The sequence below is a fragment of the Phyllostomus hastatus genome, unplaced genomic scaffold (assembly GCF_019186645.2).
Source record: "Phyllostomus hastatus isolate PE091 unplaced genomic scaffold, TTU_PhHast_1.1 phas_contig_17, whole genome shotgun sequence".
In the NCBI taxonomy this organism is placed as follows: domain Eukaryota; kingdom Metazoa; phylum Chordata; class Mammalia; order Chiroptera; family Phyllostomidae; genus Phyllostomus; species Phyllostomus hastatus.
Genome location: NW_025333664.1, coordinates 29,092,279 through 29,113,511, shown reverse-complemented (window position 1 = coordinate 29,113,511; position 21,233 = coordinate 29,092,279). Strand labels below are relative to the sequence as shown.

Genomic DNA, 21,233 nt, shown 5'->3' with positions numbered 1-21,233 from the left:
TACAAATCAGGAAGTCCATGCAAGAAGGAAACCCGGAGTTTACAAACTACCGTTTAGCTAGACTTGCTGAAAGTTTGGCTTCTGAACCGTCAGGTCAGGCTGTGTTTGTTCTTCTCAGCCCAGGCTAGCCTCAGCCCATACATCAGGCAGACAGGACCAGCCTCCAGAACAGTTTTAGCCTCTTCCTTCTTCACAGGCATGGCAGGGAGTAGTGACCTGAGAAGATAATCCCTGGGTGGGACGCTCCTGCCATGACCCCTCCTCCCCCCCCCCCCACACACACACACACACACACACACACACACACACGGCAGATCACTCTCTGAGGGCGAGAGAAGGATTGAGTGAGTTAACAGCAAGTTTTACAGGAGCCAAACCCACTGTTTACCTTGGGTTCTAAATTCCAGAGACACAGAAACGAAAGTGTCTTCCCTCAGTCACCAACCAGGAGCATTTAAACTGCTCATTTCAGCTATGACTGTGAAATATAGTGATCCCTTATTCTGGTAGCAAGTAGAAAGTTTAACTCCACTCATTTCATTTAATTCTTACCTCAGAAATAAAGAATATCATCAACTTTCCAAGTGGCTTGGCTTGGAAGAGTTGAAAAAAAGGCTACTGAAAAGCAACATGAAAGGTCCAACAGCTTTCCCGATTTTTCATGCTGTATTTTAAAAAGAAAACGAAATTGGGCCTGATGGTGCTTATTATTATAAACATGCTCTCTGACATGTCCTTTGCTGTGTGCGAAGGTGGTCTGCTCAACAAGGATTTGGATCTGGGGGAGGACGAGCCACCTGACAGGGGCTGGCTCTTTCTGACAGCCTGCATCATGGTCCTCAATAGTTGTGAATTCCCACCTTCTCTTTCACTTCCTGATAAAAACCTTAAATCACTGGGGCTTATCTTTTAAGGTCTGCCAGTGTAAGATGTCAAACTCTTTGTGTCTGTCTGTCTTGGTCCCTTTCTCCCCGCCAAAAGCTTCTGGGTATTCTGGGGCCAAATCTGGATGCTCAGATTCTGAGAGGACTCCTGCATTGTAGCAGAACGTTCAGACAGGCTCCCTGACTCTCGCCATAGAACACTTGAAAAAGTTATTCCTAAGATATCCAGCAACTACCTCTGAGCCTGCAGAAGGCAGAACACAGTCAACAAAACATGCCATTAGGAGGAGTGGGTGGTCACTCAAAGTAACTTTCTTGGACAGGAGCACCCATGTTAGTGAAAAGGTTGCCTTAGCAACCAAAATAAGAAAAAATTAAAGAAGACCAGCTTACTCAGAGACAGGGAGGAAAACAAAGATTTTTGCAATGAATATTTACAATACATATTAAAAATATGTATGTCTCTTCCTTCCCCACCTCCTTCCCGCACCACCCCAAAGATCGTCTCCTTGAGCAAACTTGAGTCAGGTTCCTCTGAATATTCTTTCCAACTAAGCCTCAACTTGTGGACTTCTGTGCCTGTCTGCAATGCCCAATGTTAGCAAGATTCCTGCTAAGTTCCTTTAGCCAGGATCCCTGACCCTCAATATCTGATCACCCTTGATATTTGATTGGGTTCTTCTACCTCCACCATCTCCCAAATGGTATCGAATCACTCTGGCCTGCCTTCAGCAAAAAACTGTTAGGTTGGTTTAGCCAAAATCTACCCTTACCCCTGATGTTTTCTCTTAGTAATTTTCCATCCACTGACCCCTATCTGCTCTTTGGCTACAAATCCCCTTGCCTTGTTGCAGAGCTGAGCACAACCTCTCTCCCTTCCTGAGAAACCCCCACTGTAGCAGTCTCCTGGATACAGCCTTACCATTTTTTAACAAGTGGCATAAATAACTTTCTTTAACACCCCCTTCCTCCCAAACTCTAAGAACAACAGGAGGAGCTTCGCAGACTTGCTTGAAACATGGTGAGGCTGGTAAGTCCTTTTCAGTAAAGCACTTCTTCTAATAAAAACACAATTAGTTCCAGAATAATAAATGGCACTGAACAAATGTTGTTCACTGGACATACGTTGACACAGAAGACATAACTGAAGAGGCAGGTCAAGGAAAGAATGTTTTAAACTATTGCTATATGGAGGTGGCAGACCATGTTGAAAAGAGTCACTGAAAGGAAAGGAATCACAAATGACTTCCATGGAGTTTCCCTTTTTTACATGCATTTCCAACGTAAATAATCCAGCTTTTAAAAATGCTTTTCTTTATACTAGCTGCATGATATGTCATTCCCTTTCCACTTTGTCTTCTTAAACAGCTTATATTTAGGCCTCAAAGATACACAGTTCTCACAGGCTCTTAGGGTCAATTCTGACTCTATCCCTTCTTATTGTGTCTAAAAGAAGTGTGGAAATGATTGCAACATGCATACAAGGGCTACTACTACCTTCTGTGGAAGTCTGCAGTGAGTGAGTGAAGAGTTGGCTTTGGAAAATTGCAGTCCCAAAAACCTAGCATGTGGCCATTCGACATGGGGAAGGGGATGGAGTGTTGCGGGGAGCGGTTGGAGAGGGCTGCTGCATCAGCTGTGTCACCAAGGAACTGACACTGGGACAGACTGGGAAGGGTAAGGGATTCATTAGGGGAAATGCCCATGAAAGAGAAAGCGGAGAGGGAGCAGAAATAGGAGGGAGAGCCTTCAAAGCAGGAAGCAGGACTAACTCCTATGAAAGGAGAGCAGGGAGGAAGGAGGCCTGGGGAGGAAGGGTCTCAGGCTGCAGTACATCTTTGTCCAGTGGATGGGTCTCCCAGAGCAAGGACTGCTCACCAGAGGAGCCTTATCTGGAGCAGGAAAGGATCAGCTCCAGTATCTCTGTCATGGTAATCACTGGCTGGGACCTTGGCAGGTTCATTGCAGGGGTGCTGACATGCTGCAGCTGGAGGCTGTCCACTGACCACACTCTCTGGGCAGGTTTCTCTTGGAAGATTTCAGTGGCACACCTCCCTGGTTACAACAGATGGCATCTTTTGCTAATCCTTCTCCAGATGCCAAAATAGAATCTCCAGTCCCAGTTCCTTGGCACTCTTAAAATTCCTTACAAATTGGCACCATTTAAATAACAATAAATTTGAGTCCAAATATGTAAGTAAGGACTTGCTGGATCATTGCCCCTATTGAGTGACGAATGAATTCCTTGCTAGGGATATAGCAGTAAATAAAATCAAAGTCTCTGCTCTCATGGTTTACATTTTAAAGGGAGGATTTTGACAAAAGACAGAAACAAGTAATATATCAGGAATTGATAACTATAACGATAAAAATCTCAGAGGGTGAGGGGAATGTGTGTGTGGATATGTGCACACACGGTGTTTTGAAGTAAGATGATCATGAATGCTTCCTGGATGAAGTGACTTCAAGCAGAGCCAGAACGAAGTGAAGAAGCGAACCATGACAATTGCGTGCACACAGGATAAAGCAGCCCAGAGAGGGAGCTGAGGTGGAGTGTGCCTGGTATTTTCGGGGAACATCGATGGGAAAGTGAACTGAAAGCTCATGCAGGGGATTTGCGAGGGGGACAGAATAGCTTTGGGGAACAGAATAGACATCGACTGGAGAGACACAGGAAGCCACTGAAGGTTTACACTAGAAGAGGGACACACTCAGGCTTATATTCTGAAAACATCCACCTTCTTGATCCCTCGCAATGGCCCTGTGGAGTAGGTCTTATTGCCCCCATTTTTCGGACAAGGAAGCTGTGGCTTAGTGCATAGCGAGTTTAAGACTGGTTCATGATCCTATCTCTTGAGTAATAAAGCCAAAATGAACCTATTTTGGCTTAACCCTGAATCCATGCCCTTAACAAACGATGTGCATTTCAAACTCTTCCAGAAAGTGATCTCTGGAAAAGATTTTACTCTAAGTACCACTGAGCACAAAAATCCTTTTTTTATTTGCAAACAATATCCTGGCAACTTCGCTACGGTGAGCAAAAACTGGGCAACTTCTTCATCTTCCAAAGTTAAATGGGTCACCTGCCCTTTTAGGAGCTTGGGAGAAGGGAAGCCACACCTGAAGAAGAGTGGAGGTGCCAGTGAAACCGTCCCCAGGGCGACTCTTTACTGGGGAGAGTATGCCATCCTTGAGAAGCTGTACTGGCTCAGCCCACACACTTCATTCCATGTTTTGGACAAGGCACCATTTCAGAGCAATTTCTGACTATTTATGTCTTTAAGAGCAAGTAGCTTAAAAACCATGTGTTTCTTATTAATTTATCAGAATCAGTATTGAGTATAAGAAAGGGTTCCTTGCTGAGAATATTTTATGTCTATTTCCAATGATTGAAAGAAAATATTAGGTTCCTTTTATATTGTACATGTTACCTAGTTTTTAAATTTTTTTGTTTGTTTTTAATAGTGACTGAGAAAGTCCTGGTTAGTATTTTACTATCCATAAAAGCTAATTTTTATTGATCAAAAAGTAGAGGTATTAGTGTTCTTAGGGATGTTTATTTGCTCTTAGGGAAAATAAGTGAAATATAAATTCTTTCTATCTCACTTCCCTAAGAGAATCAGATTAAGAACTCCTGGATGTAATAGTATAATGACCATGGTCTAAAATAGACAAAGCAAATGGGTGACTAAAAGAGCTGATCAGATCTTTAAACAGTTCTAGCTTCCATTACTGAACTTTAGAAAATATTAAAATTATATATATCTTTTACAGCATACATATTTTCCAAAAAAATGTTTCTTTGTGTAGGAGAAAAAAAATTCTGGACCATCTTAGGGTCCCTGGCTGGGTCTAAAAATTAAACAGAGAAACAAAGATTAGCACAAGAAAAGCTAACAAATTTATTCAAAGTAAGTTTTACTTGACATGGGAGCCTTCATAAGGAAATGAAGAACCAAGGAAACACTTAGACCTGAGCATTTTTATGCGAGTTTGATGAAGAGGGCCAGTTGTGGAGGAACACAACAGGTCAAGGAGGATGAGGTAAGTGCAGTAACTGAGGGAGGTGTGGCAAGACCTGCGTGTTCTGATTCTTCTCAGGGTCCCTTTGTCTTCAGAGAGAAGGATGCTCCTTTCCTCCAGGTGGAGGGAGGGTACTCCTCACATGAGGGTTTTATGACCAGTTTCAGGGAGGAAGGCCAGGGGGGAGGTCAGAGTGACCTTCCTGTTTCTCCTGTTTTGTCAGTCTCCTTCATCTTACAATATTGAATATGCCAAGGTGTCATTTTGGGGGGCAGTGTGACCTGAGGGCCCCCATTCATACCTGGCAGCCATTCTGAGTCATTATACATGTGGCTGTGATTCCTGTATGTTCTCTTTATCAATACATCTGTCCTCAAGACTGGCTCCATCAACTACTATATGTTGGGTAGTTGGGAATTCCTCAATAATGTGGAAAATGACCTCATTTAATCCTCCCAACCACCTGAGGGTTTAAAGCGATGATCGATAGCAAGTGCTTAGCATTGTGCCAGGCACATTACATAGTTTAGAGAGCTCAATAAAATCTAGTATGTTGAACTCCTCTGCAAAAAGAGAAGTCTCTTTAATTGATCAGTTCTTTCCCCATTATCTGCATTGCCTGTTTGGAGGAGATTAGCTATAAAACACTAAGTGAATTTAATTATTTTTCCTTCTCAGGAAGCCTAAAACTCCTTACCAGGCTCTCTGCCTAATGGTTCTCAAACCTGAGCTGTGTCACCCAAATCACACGCAGGGCTGTTAACACAAGGATTGCTGGAGCCAACCGCCACAAGTTTTACTTTTGTAGGTCTGGGGTGGGCCTGATAACTGCCTTTCTAACAAGTTCACAAGTGCTGCTACTGCTGCTGCCATTCAGGGACTGCACCTGGAGAACCACTGCAGGCTAGGGAGTGTGGGATCCTCCTGCTCAGCCTGGGACCCGCTAGGTATCCAACCGTTCTGTGCCCTGGTTTTGCGATTTGTAAAATAAGGCTATATAAAGACCTCCCTCGCATAGAGTTTTTATGGGGCTTTAAAGAAACAGTATTTTTATAGCATTTACACAATGATACCATTTGTACAGCGCTTTGTAGTGCTCATGTGGCAGATATTTCTATTGTAAGCACTAAAAAGCACCCTCGCGAAAAAACAACCTAAACCAGTAACAACAAAAATATTCCCTCATAATTTTTAGGAATGAGGAATTCACTCACACAAAGTTGATTTTAAAGAAATGAAATTTTATTGCTCAAGAAGGGCCTGCAAAATGATTCACTTTAAAATATACTGTATATTGCATTCGACTGCTCATTTGTTCACACTTGAATGAACTCTATTAATTCAGTGGCTGGACCACAGGCATTAGCAGAGTACATTCCCCCTGAAAAATGTGCAAACAGACAGGATGCCCTTTGGGCCCCTTCTCCATCAGCCTGAGATTTGCCAGGCTGCGCTCAGCAACCCTAGTTAGAAGGATGCCCTGGACACCGTGCTCCTGTGCACCTGCGGCCACAGACATGGCTTGAAGGAGCTGATTTGAGCATCTTCCTACTCACACTTCAGGCTTAAGACGAGCAATAAAGAACCAACACTATTATTTCAGCAGTTGAATTTTAACTAAATTCTTTAGCATAGCACAGTAATATTTCAGGGGCACATGTTGCTCCTTAGCTAGTTTCGTATGTTTTAATTTGATTGACTCATTATTTACACATTTTCTTCTATTTGCATTGTATTGTTTTGGTCCTTCTAGCTCCTTTGGAATCAAAAGCCACCCCAGATTCCTTCGCTGGTTGCCTAATGGATGCATCTCACATCTTGCCATGAATAAGCAGTCCTTCCTGTACCCTTGAATAGCATCAGTCTCAGTGTGAGAGTTTTCCATGAGACTGACTCAGACACTATTTCATGGCTGAAATGCTTCTATTCCCCTAAGGAATAGAGTTATTGTCTACCCTTGTGAAGAAATGAAGAAAAGCAAACTCAAAGAAGCTTCACAGAGATGGAAAAATATAAAAATGAGGAGATAAGCAAAAACAAATATACAAAAATGGTGCATCTTAGAAAAGAAAGACAACAGTGATTACTTATGCAACAAAATCTGATACAATAATAAAGGGAAAAAAAGGAGGTTGATTAAATTAAAAATGCAATACATTTATAAGAGAAAATGATGAACTAAAAGTAATTACCTGAAACAAAGTATCATCATCCCCATCAAAACTAATTTTTTATTTAGTTTTACGTAACATTATTTGTCTTCTAAGCTTGGTGTGTTCAAACTACAGCCTGTCAGTTAAATCCAGTTGGCCCCTGTTTTTTAAAATAATTGATTGGAACGCCATGCACTAATTCATGAATTGTCTATGTTCTGTGGCTGGTTCTGTGCTACAAAGATAGAGTAGTTGAGAAAAAGACTGGGGGGCTCACAAAGCCTAAAGTATTTAATATCTGGTCTTTCACAGAAAAAGTATGTTGACTCCTATTCTGAGCCTATTCAACATGAGACCATCAATGACAGAAAAAGTATCTAAGACAGAAAAAGTATCTAAGACAACTGTGGCTGACTGCAAAGAGGGCCACAATGCTCCTTCCCTTCCTGTGCAAATGTTCTAGCAATGTGACTCTGCAGCTCCTCCCATTAAGAAGTGGAGTAGCCCAGGTCTGGTGGTTCACTTAGTTGGAGCGTTGTCCCGTGTACCCAGATAGGACGCATATGAGAGAAAACCGATGAATGTTTCCCTCTCACATCTGACTCTGCCTCTCACTCCCTTCCTCTGTTTCTAAAAACGTCAATAAACATATCCTCAGGTGAGAATTTTTTAAAAAAGTGGAGTATATGTCCCTACTTCTTGAGTCTGGGCTGGCCTTGTGACTTGCTTTGGCCTCACGAATGCATAAGTAACTTGGCTGTGCCCAAAAGAGACCCGCTGGGGTGGAGATGACACCATGCTGCTAAGGCCATCCCAAATCAACTTCCAGTCGGCCCAGCAAACACAGGAGCGTGCCCTGCGAAGCTCAGCCCAGATAGCTGACCCACAGAATCATGGACTGCATAAATGGTTTCTGTCTTAAAGCACTAAAGGGTATTAGACTATGTCAATCAGAACATGCTGCTTTGGCATACGGATTATTTGAAGCTGAAGGCAATTGACAACCAACAGACACAGAAAAAGCCTTTCTAGAGCTTCCCTTATCTGATTAAAAGCAGAAATTTCTGAGAAGTGAGGACTTTCATAAATCCCCTCTCCAGGGAGTTTTACAGCCACAAAGAAAACAGAAAGTCAGCAATGAGATGAGTCTACACAACCCTTACTAAAATAACCCTTGTCTTCTATTAGTTTTCTAATATATTTACCACCATTTCACAATTTACTGCCCCTGGAAGCCCAAATCCCCTTTCTCTTATCTAGTCACTTCTCCACAATCTATCACCCATTGGTAAAATGGTGTATGAGCTTCTGAGTCTAACTACTTTGGGTTTTCACTCTTTTCTTTGAAGCTCCTGTGCATGCAAAAATATTAGAATCATGAAAATTTGTTTGACCTTTCTCCTGTTAATCTGGCTTCTGCCAGTTTAACTTGCAGAAGTTAAACTGGCAGAAGCCAGACATTGAACCAGACACTGAACCTAAGAGGATAGAGGAAAAGTTTTCTTCCTTTACATCATTAAGTGCTGGTGTGGTTTGACATGCAACAAAATTTGCTACAATCATTGACCACTAATTGATCCTTTAAACCTTTGTCTTTCCACAAACTAACAGTTCTTTTCTCCCTTTCTAGCTAATCATCTCTTTTCAGATTTCATATCACTTCCCCTACTGGGATTTCAAATCAGGCTTCCTCGTACCCTACCTGCCTCCCTGTAACTTTATTTTCCAGTTGGTCAAGCTTGAGTTCTGGTAATACCTACTGAGAAAAATTGTCTCTGATTGTTTCAGTACTTTTAGATTTCTCCATTTACCAAATTTTTGGATAACTGTCTGCACAACTTAGCACTCTATGGTATAGATTTCATCTAACACACACGTTTTCACTCCCCCAACCAAGGCACAGCTTCCTTTTCATCAAGGGCAGGGGCTCCTTCTGTCTCGGGCTCACACACTCAGAGGGCTGATGGTGAAGAACAGCGGGTCAGTAAACTCTGTGATATGAAATTACTCTTCTAACCTTATCCACAAGTAAAGGAGCAAATGTGCTCTAGGAATCCACACAGCAAGAACCCAAGCCATCCCAGATTTCTGTTAATCAACCCCTCACTCTGAGTTAAGGCAGAGGATGAAAGTTGGGAGAAGTTAAAAGCCATTTATTGGCAGAAGCTTTAGGAGACTGAATATTAGTGCCAAGAGTCGACTGCTAGACCTTTAAGGTTTCCAACAGTTTCTGTTGAGGTATTGCCTGAACATTTTACAGAAGAGACATGGTCTGAACCCTGGTGGAATCTCTGCTCTGAAGAGGGGCACTCAATTGGGTGCCTCATATACTCCTACTAGGAGCCTCTAGCACAGGCATATTGTCCCCATGTGAGGTGAGAGGGATGCTCCATCAGGTGAAAGGACTAGCTCAAGATCATAATTTGTAAATGTCAGAGTAAAGGCTCAAACCAGGGTCTTTTGTCTTCAAAATCAACTTACTTTCTGGAACTTTCCAAATGATACAGAACTTTCCTTAAATGCCTAATGCTTAGATGACAATGAGCTCTGAGTTTTGGAGTGGTTTGAGAGTATCGAGAACATTATCAGCACTGTTGTTTTAAAGTCTGGTCGAGAGGAAGGAACAGGCCTGAGTGTTTTTGCACAAACCTGGGTGACACTATTTCTTGCAACTTTGGGTTGTTTCAGTGCTCAGACCAACTAAGGACCTAGGTGCTTTCTTATTGTGTGAGAAGAGTCACATGGCTATGATGATAGGACAGGTAACTGAAAGCTGATGGGTGAGAAATCATATAATCCTTAGGTGAAAAAAAAAATACTCTTCAGGCCCACTTTCACATCTGCTCTTTTCTAGTCCAAGGATGTTAAGAAATTGTCCATGGAGACACAGCCAATAAGCAAGAAGAATATGACTGCAGCTCACCCTTAAATTCCTTAAATTCCTGGTGTCTCAGTTACAACGTTATAGCTTCTGCATGCACTTGGCCTGCAGCTCCAGAAACCATTCGGCACACAGCTACCAGATAACTGTCTCCAAATGTAAATCATGTCAGTCCCTTTTGAAAAATAGCTTCCCATAACAATCAGTAACAAAAATCCAAACTCCTTGTTCTGGTTCTACATCATCGATTCTCACACTCGAGTGTGCTATAGAGTTCTTCGAGGGTGTGCTAAAACATATATTGCTGAGTCAATCCCCAGACTTTCTGATTCATCCTGAGAATTTGCACTTTTTTTAAAAAAGATTTTATTTATTTATTTTTAGAGAGGGAAGGGAGGGACAAAGAGAGGGAGAGAAACATTAATGTGTGGCTGCTGGGGGTCATGGCCTGCAACCCAGGCATGTGCCCTGACTGGGAATAGAATGAATTTGCACTTCTAATAAGGTTCCAAGTGCTGCTGACAATGCTGGTTTGGGGAGCACACTTTGAGAACTGCTTGCCACTCTACATGATGAGGCATCTGCCTACTTTGCAGACTTCTGTTTTTAACATGAGCCCACACACGATGCCCACTCCAACCAGGATGCCAACAGTGGCCCTGGGAGTGGAGGACTGAGAAAAGAGGAGAATGCATCCATTTGTTCATTCTGTTGGAGGGTTTAGTATGTTTTTCAATTCCCTTTTTGCATAATTTATTTTTAACTAAATCTTTTTTTAAAGATTTTATTTATTTATTTTTAGAGAGGGAAGGGAGGGAGATAGAGAGAGAGAGAGGAACATCAATGTGCGGTTGCTGAGGGTTATGGCCTGCAACCCAGGCATGTATCCTGGCTGGGAATCGAACCTGGGACACTTTGGTTCCCAGCCCGCGCTCAATCCACTGAGCTACGCCAGCCAGGGCTATATTTTTAGCTAAATCTTATTTGATTTGTATTATATGTAAAATGTTTCTGACATGCTACAGAACACATGACAATAAATAACATTCATTTCAAGAAGAGGAAGCACATAGTGCATCCATAAACATACCTCTTCTCTGGTGTTCTCTTCATCTGCATTAGTCTGCCTCGCATCCTGTGCCAGAAATCCCTACCTTGTTTCACACTCTTTCTCATCTTCTACACCCCCCAGGTTAGGACTTTCTCTAATTCATTTTCATTCTTTAAACATCTTTAATTCATGTTTTTCAGAGAGAGAGAGGAGAGAAATATCAATTTTGCCATTCACTCGTTCATGCATCTATTGGCTGACTCCTGTGTGTGCCCTTCCTGGGAATCAAACTCGCCACCCTGGCATATCGGGACAATGCTCCAACCCACCGAGACACCTGGCCAGGGCTCTAATTCATTCTCATACTCAACCTCTCCCCTTATCTCTTCCCACATGTGCAATGATCTATTGGGTCCTTGAATCACAGCTTTTTCCCCCCAGACTATTCACATGGGAATCCAGCCAGACCCACTTCCCAGTTGTCATTCAGGCCTTACTTACTCTTCCCTACTAAATGCCAATCAAAGACTCCCCATAGCTTTCAGAATGTCATGCCAAAGCCTTGGGCTACTTATGGTATAGACACTGCCCATCTCTGTAGCTTCAGCTGCTGTCCTCCACCACCCTCCTTGTGCCCCAGCCAGATGGGCCAAGTCCCCCAATTCCATACCCATGCTCTTGCATGAGCCATGGGCTCACCCTCAGCTTAGCTGTGCTTTGATTAGCTGATTGACTGACTCATCATCCATCAAGACTTTGCTCCAAGGGAGCCTGCTCTCCGAGGCTACACAGGTCAGTCCCCTGGGCCCACTGCCCTTCCAGTCTTCTCACAGCACAAGGAGCACAATCCTACACCTTCCTCGTCATAACTGGACTTTGGGCGAAAGTGTAGGGGTGAGGCTGGCAGAGCATCTGGGGCCATATGCTCAGGGCCTGCAGTTTCAAATGGAGACATCTGGACTTAATTTGGTGTATAATGAAGTGATACTAACACACTTTTTGTTAGTTTGTTTAAATGTCCAATTCTAGTAGGGACTGCAGCTTGAAAAAAGTGAGACTCATGGCAAAGCAGCCAAGAACTGAACGAATATTCACCAGACACATGTAGTAATAAGTTCTGTAGAATATATATTTAGCAATTGAGCTCCATTTAACTCATTTCCTTACTTCTTTTCTGGCTCCCCTAACTCCAAATTTGAAATTGTATTATTTTTGGTTTTGTACTTGGCAACTTTTACACTTTAAATAATGAACACAAGCCTCTATTTCATTTACCATCATCTATACCAAGAGTACCTCCTGCTGAGAATAGGAATCCTCTGGTCTTTCCTCCATTCCTCTAACCCCTTGTATTTTCCAACACCTGTACCCCTATTTTGTCAGTACCCCTACTTTGCATAAAGTTAGTAACTTCTTTTACATTCTCTTTTGTCGATAATGATTAAGTGTTTTGCCTACCTTCAGGTTGATTCTAAAAGCTGAAAGACATAGATCATGATTATTATTATTATGATGGCTATTAAGTATCCTTCACTGTAAAGTACAAGTAATGGGCAACAATTTCACTTTATAGTTGGCTCTATGTTCTGCTAACATTATATAGGAGCACTATCTAGAAGTCCGCCCAAGAATGACTTCTTTCTATAGAAGATGTAACTTTGTTTGGTTTATTATTTACCATTGTTTAGGGCCCAGATTCTTTGACGTTTTTTGGCCTATAGAGATGTGTGTGATTTGTGTCTGGTAGAAAAGACAACCACAGAGGTTACAGTCTTTGCCCCCTAGAGCAGTAGCCGGTTTTGTATCTAATGGATAATACTGTTTCAGCTCTCCTTTCCCAATGGTATTAAAGCTCTCTTCCTCCAACACACTTAGACCTAACTTTATCATCATGCTGGTGTCCTCACTGAGGAGTTAAATACATCTTTAAATGAAAATACTTTTTCTGAGGGTTGTGTTTTTAGGTTTTTGAAAATTATATTTGAAAAAGCCCTTGCTTCCCTGACAAGCAGCCAGGGCATGTAGGCGGTCTGGGCCTTTTGGGGCTTCATCATGTGGCCCACCATTTGCTCTGAGAGCCGCCTGGGAAATTCAGCCTGTCTGCTCCTCCAGACTTTAGGTTTGCACTGATCCTGCACTTTGACATTTCTCTGGGCTTGACAATGGCCATAACTGTTTCTGTTTTCCTAGCAGTAGTTGTATGTACCAACTGCTTCCATTTAAGTGCATGTAGGGGGCGGGGAGGCAGTGGTAGGTGGAAGGGAGTCAAGACCAAGTATTTACCAGAAAAAGGCACTCCATCTGGGCAGCTTGCCTCAGATGTACCCAAGGCCCATAGGTGACAAAAAGGAGTGGCCCAAGCACGGATATGTAACATGGGGAGGGTGGGGTCAGTGGTAGCTGGGGTGAGTCTCTGACCCAGTTACCACTAAGAAATGATCAACAAAATTAAAGGTTCCAACTAAATGAACTGAAAACTGTTTCTTTATGTTGGAAAAGAAAAATGGTATTAGAAAATCTGGTTGTATGGTAGGTTGAATGGATTGCCTAGAACTGTGCTGTTTAACAAGATAGCCACCAGCCACATGTAACTGTGTAAGTTCTAATTAAAACTGAACAAAACTGAGAACTCAGTGCCTCATCCCCACTGGCCACACTGCAAGCACTGAATGAACAGCCACCCGTGGTGATGGGCAGCAAAGATACAGACCATCACTGCTATGTTCCCATGGTGACTGCTTTTTTTAGGGCAGCAGCATTCTTTGTAAATACAAAGTTCTTTTAACATTTTGTTTGTTTTAAGTACATACTTGGCCCTTCAAGGTTACGCAAAAGGGAAGGAGGTCTCAGGAGTCTGGATGGGAGAATCTGAGCTGAAAAAGAAGCCCAACAGCTCAGGATGACAAAGGACTAGAATTTTCCATTGTTCTCCTTCAGCTTGAAAGGGATCATTTTTTTTAATAGTTGAGAAGAGGCATATGGAAAAGAGGAAAGGGGTAAATTGGAAGAGGACTCTAGGGGGAGAGCTTTAAAAAGAGAAGAAACAGGAACATGCATCTTGGTGGCAGAGGGAGGCAAGAGGACAACAATGAGACACCCTGCGGCAGAGCTGACTCATGAAATTACATGACCTCAGATACTTAATCTGAAAGTGTCCTGGAGTGTACTGCAGGTTTCTGCTACCACCCAATCTTCAGTAAGAGTCTATTTCCCACAATGTCCTTATTCTTGGAACTTGGTGACACAACAAGTTTAAGAAGAGAAGCAAACTAGAACTGGGAGCAGAGAGTAAGAAGGCACCAAGGATGTGACTAATCATCAAGAGAGTGTAAGGACCTAGGAATTCTAGGAAAGAGTAGGAGGGCCCTGAGCAGCCGGGGCATAGGGCCCTTTTAATGGGAATACAGAAAGACAATCAGGTTGAGTTGGAGACATTTGGGTTCCATGTGTTCCCACTGCTGTTTTTGTCCTCCACAACAGAAAAATCTCTATTTAAAAGATTTTCTAACAAGCACTGCTTAGAAACAAAATACAGTTTGCATTCAAGTAACGTCTAAGTCAAATAAAGTTGGATTAAAAAATAGATTTAGAAGTGGAATGGGTATACAATCAGAGGTTACAATGCAGGCTGTTATGCAGCTTCTAAAATTTTGGGCTGCCTCAAAGAAATCCCTCAGTAATGCAGAAATAATAAAACGATGCTTAAAACCAGTTGCACTGATTATATTTATTGGCAAGATAATATGCAATTTTAAAACTGTGGCTAGTAAACACATTTTTTTCTGACCTCGTGAGGGCTCATCTACTTCTCTGCCTTCCTTGAACCAATCAGTGGAACAAGACACATTGTTTGCCTGACCCTTCAGGCCATCATGAGAGTTGTCACACAGGGCTGAAGGCATTTGTGTCCCTTCAGAGGTGGACCCTTTCCGTGACACTTTGGGGGGGCTCAGGTTCTGTTTTCTCCAATTCTTGTTCCTCCCATTTGCTGTCAGTTGTCATTTCTCACTTCTGTTTACATACAAATTGTAGAAACAAAGCTTTTCTGCATATAATTTGTTGCCTTGAATATTTTAATGGCTGTGGCTCCAAAGAATTGAATCTTATAGGATTGGGAAATAATAAGAAAAACTGGCTACAATTTGCTTGAAATACTGTTTGGTTTTCTGGTTTGATATATTGTTATAAAGAGACTTATTTACTTTATGAGGTTCTTTTTTTAATGTTTGCTTAAACTAGCACTTCAGAAAGTTGAAAGCTTAGTTAAATGTATTTAATACTTGTTCACAATTTCTTTCCTCCTGGTTTTATCTCATTTTCAGAGGAATCTGGGGAAAAAGCCAGTGCCTTTGGAAGCACAAGTAATCAGTATTTTCTAAATGTGAGTGAGTTGTGATAACTAATAACCAAAGAAGATCAGTAGAAATAATAAATGATTCCATGAGGATGAACTTTCAGTTCATGAAATGGTATTTTACTTTGTTTATCAAAGAAGCACCTTTCTCTCATGTTTCTGCTTATACCGTAGTAGTAGAGATGCTCAAGTAGTTATTATATTTAATCACTTCAAAATGACATTCTGTGAGTAATTAGAAGCCATGTAGTATTTTGAAATTATCCTATTGTTTTCCGGAGCCTTAGAAACCACAAATCTTTTGGGACACTAGCCGATTCAGGGAGAGATGCCTCTCACCAACTCATAATGCAGGGCAATGGCCATCAACTTGCTGACACTGGTCCCCAACTTACACCTGGCTTACCCAGGAGAAAGATTTAGAAGTGCATCTAAGCTGGTCCTTGGCCCCCTTTGCCAAGTTGTGTAAAGTGGATAAAAGCAGTCAAACACAATAAACTTACTTCACATTAGGCTTGAACTAGATCAATTATGTATTGATCATTTTTAACTTAAAAAATAGAAATATCCTGTGGTTTACCCTAATATTTTGAATCTGTTGAAGTGCACATGGGCCCTCACATGGGTCTCTAGAATTCTCACCATTGATATTATCAAGAAAATGCACAAGTACACAAACAATAAAACCAGACAGTTGGAATCAATTGAATCTAAAGTCCCTTTTGATACTAGACATCTATAGTGAGTTCAGCAATTGCAGGCATTCTGCTAGTCCCCAGAGAGGGAGAAGCAAAATAGGTCCCTTGACCTAAAGAAAATCAGAGTATAGGAGGAGAGACAGAAACATTAAACAGGAACACAGTGTAATAGGTAGAAGGGTAGGTTAGTAGCAGCGCAAAAGAGTTATCAGTTCTCACTGAATGTATCAAGGAAGAAAGAAACCAAAGAGGTGGAGAATTCCCATCTGGGTTCTAAGGGATGAGCAGGAGTTCACCAGTCTAAGAAGGAGGAACAAGTTTATTTCAGAAAGAGAGGGCAATGTACACAAAGCATGTCATAGAATAGTTTATTGGAAAAATTGTAAGTGGGTTTTTATGGCTAAAGCAGAGACTATGTGTAGGAATTTGACAGGAAATGAGGTTGTAGAAAAAGGCTTGAGCTGAATAATGGAAAGTCGTGTATTTCGTTCTGATACATTTCCTTTATCCTACATTAGAGAGCCATGAAAGTATTTTAACTAGAGGAAGAAGAGGCTCTGATACATATTTTCAAAGGTTACGCTACGATCACAACTATGAAAGAGGGGGAAAAAAGAAAAAACATATAGAAAGAAAGACTAAAGGAAAACTCCCAAAGAATTAAAAGTGGTTGCATCCAGGTGGTGAAATATTATTATTTTTCCCTCTGATAACAGAGTGCAAATAGCTGTTGCTTTCTGAGAAGCAGTAAAGTTTCAGTCATATAAATAGCTTCAATACTTTAATTCAATACAAAAATAGAACCACATTGGGGCTCATCCTTTGCCTTTCTCAATTTTGTTTACTTACAAAGTAACTGGGATAAATCCAGAGTGTACTATGATATACATTTTGGAAAAACCAAGTCAACAAGTACTGACTCACGTAAACACACAGATGTCATGTAAAGGCCTGGCAATGTGAACCTCTGGGAAGGCCACCGCATACATTCAAGTGATTTTGAAAGGAACCAACTCTTACTCTACACAAAGTCTTCACAAGTTTTACATTTCCCTTTGCCTTAGAAGCAACACAGTTTCACCATATACCCTTCCCCAATTCACCTCAAATTCAAGTACAATCTAAGAAAAAAAAGTCATTTACGATGCTAATGAGGCTTCAACCTACCTACTTCGACCTTCTGATCAGATATGGTCCTCAAGCCTCTGCTTTATAAAAAGCCTGAGCCACTTGCCACCATGCAAGAACAATCAATGACAGAAGCCGAGGCATGCAAAGCTCAGTCAAGCTTTTCTGTATTAATGAAACCAGCACAGCAAATGACTAGCGTGAAGTCCAATCACCATTACATTTGTAATAAATACAAAGTTTTATGTGAAAAGCCTGCCAAAAGCACTTCATTAAGCAAAAACTGTTCCTACATAAAACCCATCTGTAAAACGAAGATAATAATAGCAACAACCTTATAAGGTTATTGTGAGGAATTAAAGAATACACATGAAACACTTCAGAAGGTTGTCTGGCACACAGTGAGCTCTCAATAATTTATAGTATCATTATCATTACATCTGGCACATGGTAAGTGCTCAATAAATACAGTATTATTATCATTATATCTCATACCTTGCCTCTTTCCAGCTATTCCAACTTATAAATCTCAAAGATGTTCTTATTTCTGTCAAAGACTATTTACTCAATAGTGTAATTAAAATGAAATAATTATAAGAATGTTTTGAGAGAATACACTAATAACACCCCATTTACCTCTTCATATCTGTCAAAAATTGCTCCTTCTTGCAAAAAGGAAGGAACTTCCTTCTGCCAGTTAAATTCATAAGGTTTGGCCATGGTTATATTCAAGACCTAAAAATGAAAAAGAATATTTCATTAGTACAAATATTTAAAAACAAGTGAAGATCAAAGGTTAATCACTTTATATGTTTGCAAAAGCTTTTCTTCATACACATAGAATAAGCCCATAAATTGTCTTTTTTCTTCCTTTTTCCCTTCATCTGACCCCAACTTCCCATCTCCTTGTCTCTAAACATGGAGAAACAATATAATTAAGAAACACCAGAGGCAATCATTTGTGAAGTTTCCCCTCCCTCTTCAAATCCTATGAAATAAAATACGCATTATCAGATGGCACCAGATAAAAGAAGGAAAGCACACACTGGAACCTGTGTGGAGAGGGAGAGAGCTACTGCAAAGCCTGCACTACAAGCTGAAGGTTCATGCAAAGGCAGGAGGAGACCACAGGGTGATGGACTGCAGAATCAGGCAGGAGTAGCTGGAATTTTTTATCGCCCTTGGTCCTTTCTTCAGCCTCTATCAACTCCTCCTTACTTGGGCCACTCAGAGAACAACAGAATGTTTGCTTTCTAGCAACGACTGAGATCATGACTTTGAAGGAGAACCTGGGCATTGTTCAGGGTGGCTGCCTGCACCTAGGAAAAGCTGGGTGTTCCTTTCATCCACCCTTCTTAGCACCATGCACTGCAGTGTACATTCAATAGCTGCAAACAGGTCATTTTAAATGAAAAGGTGAGCACCAGCCAAGAATCGCCAAATACTTAGGCAACGCCAGGGACATAGGATGTACACACCAAAACAGTAACTAGAAGAACTTATACCCAAGGAAACAGAGTTAACAGCACAAATAGCTTTTGCTTAGGTATAGCTGATATCCTCAGAGGGAGGAGAGAGTGCATTCTCTTCCCCGAACATAATTAACTAGAAATTCCAGAAATTTAAAAAAAGATTGTCAAAATCAGAATTTTAAGAGTCATAAAGAATTTTTTAAAATTTAAAGAATTCTTTAAAATGTAAAGAATTTTAAAGAATTATAACTATTAATATATGAATTATAAAGAGAACTCAGATGAAGCTAAACCATGGAATTCTAAAACAATACAACACACACAAAACCCAGAAATTATGACCAAAAATTTAGAGAAGTGGAAAATGGAAGCAGAGGCTTAACAACCACATAAACCTCTATTTCTATCTCATTCTTGTTCTCTCTCCATCGCTATCCTTTCCTCTTTGTACCCAGATACCCTGTATACATATAACAATCCCAAAATATAATCATGATTAGACCATAGAGGAAACCTCAGCATTTTTCAAAAGGCTGAAATTATGATCACCACACTTATTGACCAAAAGTGGGCCAACTTAAAACTTAATGACAGAAAGTACATAAAATCTGTACACATATGAAAAAGCAAACTTATTACCACACTTCTAAGTAATTCTTGAGTTAAGCAGACTAGTCACAATAGCAATTATAAACTTCTTAGAAAGAAATAATGGGAACATTATGCATCAAAACATAGATATATTAAAAAAAAACTAAATATGTAATATGTAGCCAAAACCAGTAAAAGAATGATCAGTAACAATTGTTTTCTGAATATTTATATATTAGATAAAAATTGGGCAAGTGTTGTGGAGAAAGAGAGAAAGACAGGGGAGAAGGACAATGAGGAGGAAGCATAAACACAACATTCACAATGAAAAGTGGGGTGTGATTACAAAAAGGAAAAGGTGAAAACTCTAAGGGAATGCTATGCATAAGTTTAATCAAAATATTTGAAAACATAAATAATGTGGAAGGTTTTCAAAGTTTAAAAAAGTGGTTCAAAAAATGCAGAATATTTGAACAGATCAAAGATGATCTGGGAAGCAATTGAGAAAATAATAAAAGATTAGGCCCATGTGGCTTTACCAGCGAGTTCTACCAAATCTTCAAGCAGAAAGTAAATCTTGTGCCCAGCTCATTTCACCAGTCCCACTACCAGATCCTGACAACACCCCAATGGAGTTAGTAAGAAACCAACCAATCTTGGAGATTTTTATCTCTTACAGAGAAAAATTCTAGCTAAAATATATGCAAATCCATTCCAGAAAGTTATTAAAAGAATAATTCAGAACACTTCAACACTGAAAACAAATCAATGTGATTTACAATGAGATAAAGAGAAAAGTCTAGTCTATGCATATCCTGGCACATGCCACAAGGCAAGGCACACCTGCACATGAGATGTCTCTAACACATGCAAAACAGGATGGTATGAACAGTGTAATACCACTTATGTAAACACACACACACACACAGAACAAACCTACATATTTCTCTAGGTACATATGTATATAAGTAAATTATTTAAAACTTTGGAAAGAACCTTCCAAATTTATGACCCTGCTTAAACTTCTGGGGAGGAAATAAGGATCAAGGCTGAAAATCAACATCTTTAGTGTTATCTCTGTGCTGGACATTTTTATTATGGGAATATATATTCTTGCATTATGTGTGCTTGTGTAAATTTAAAAAATGCAAATTTCAAAAGAGAGTTGAAATCATAGATAGGTAGATTCATTATTCTTTAGTCTTTAAACAATTTAAAGCCAAAAAGAATATATCAGGTCACATTCCAAGGCAGCTTTCTCACAATGGCCACCATTGCTGTTTGTGGAGGAACTTCTCCATTACTCATTACTCTCATTACTGACTGGGCCAAAGCTGGTGAAAGCATGTAGGGCATCCTCACCAGGCCAGCTAAGGTGGGAGGCAGCCCTCCATTAATCAGCACCAAGGCCTCCACATAAGGCTAAGAGGCTGAGCCTGGATGCAGAGTGAGAGAAGGGGAAGGTGCTTTTCCGCAGCCCATCCTTGTGTGGGCTGATCCCTGCCTTCCTGTCTCCCACAATGACTGTAACCAGGTTTCTCTTCCTGTCTTTCTGTCTCTCTGCTTCTCTCAGTTTGTCCTTCTCTGTGTCTTTCCATTTCATTTCTCAGTGTCTATCTGAGAAATACAAACACACACACAAGCTCTTCACCCAAGGCAGCATAGAAGCAAGCTTCTATTGCAATGATGTGCCTTCATGCCGCTATGCCATGAAACAGATCTACAGATAAAAGCAGACCCACAGACCTCCTCCAGCTGTCACGAATGTGTTGTTCAGAATAACTCACTACAGGGACCCAAGTGTGAATGCTCAAGACAGATGAGAAAATAAAACAATATGGTGGCCTCCCTGGCTGACCAAGGCTATGGAGACAAGTGGGTGAAACACCTTGTGTCTTCTGCAGATCTTTATGTGTCCTCACTCCTGCCAACTATGCCTTTCAATATTTCCCTTTGGTTTTATTTTTAAAGGGAATAGCAAGCAGAAAGAGACTTCTG

The 21,233-nt window shown here is 40.8% G+C and overlaps 1 protein-coding gene across 9 annotated transcripts in view; it reads right to left on the bottom strand.

Annotated features, from left to right (window-relative positions):
- PLCB4 (phospholipase C beta 4) overlaps positions 1–21,233 on the bottom strand; it is a 395,438-nt gene that overhangs the window by 148,471 nt on the left and 225,734 nt on the right. For all 9 annotated transcript variants that reach the window (XM_045833066.1, XM_045833064.1, XM_045833065.1 and 6 more), the window contains one exon: positions 17,809–17,907. In XM_045833066.1, coding sequence (XP_045689022.1) covers positions 17,809–17,892 — 84 coding nt within the window. In that variant the 5' untranslated portion in view covers positions 17,893–17,907. The remainder of the gene's footprint in view (positions 1–17,808; positions 17,908–21,233) is intronic.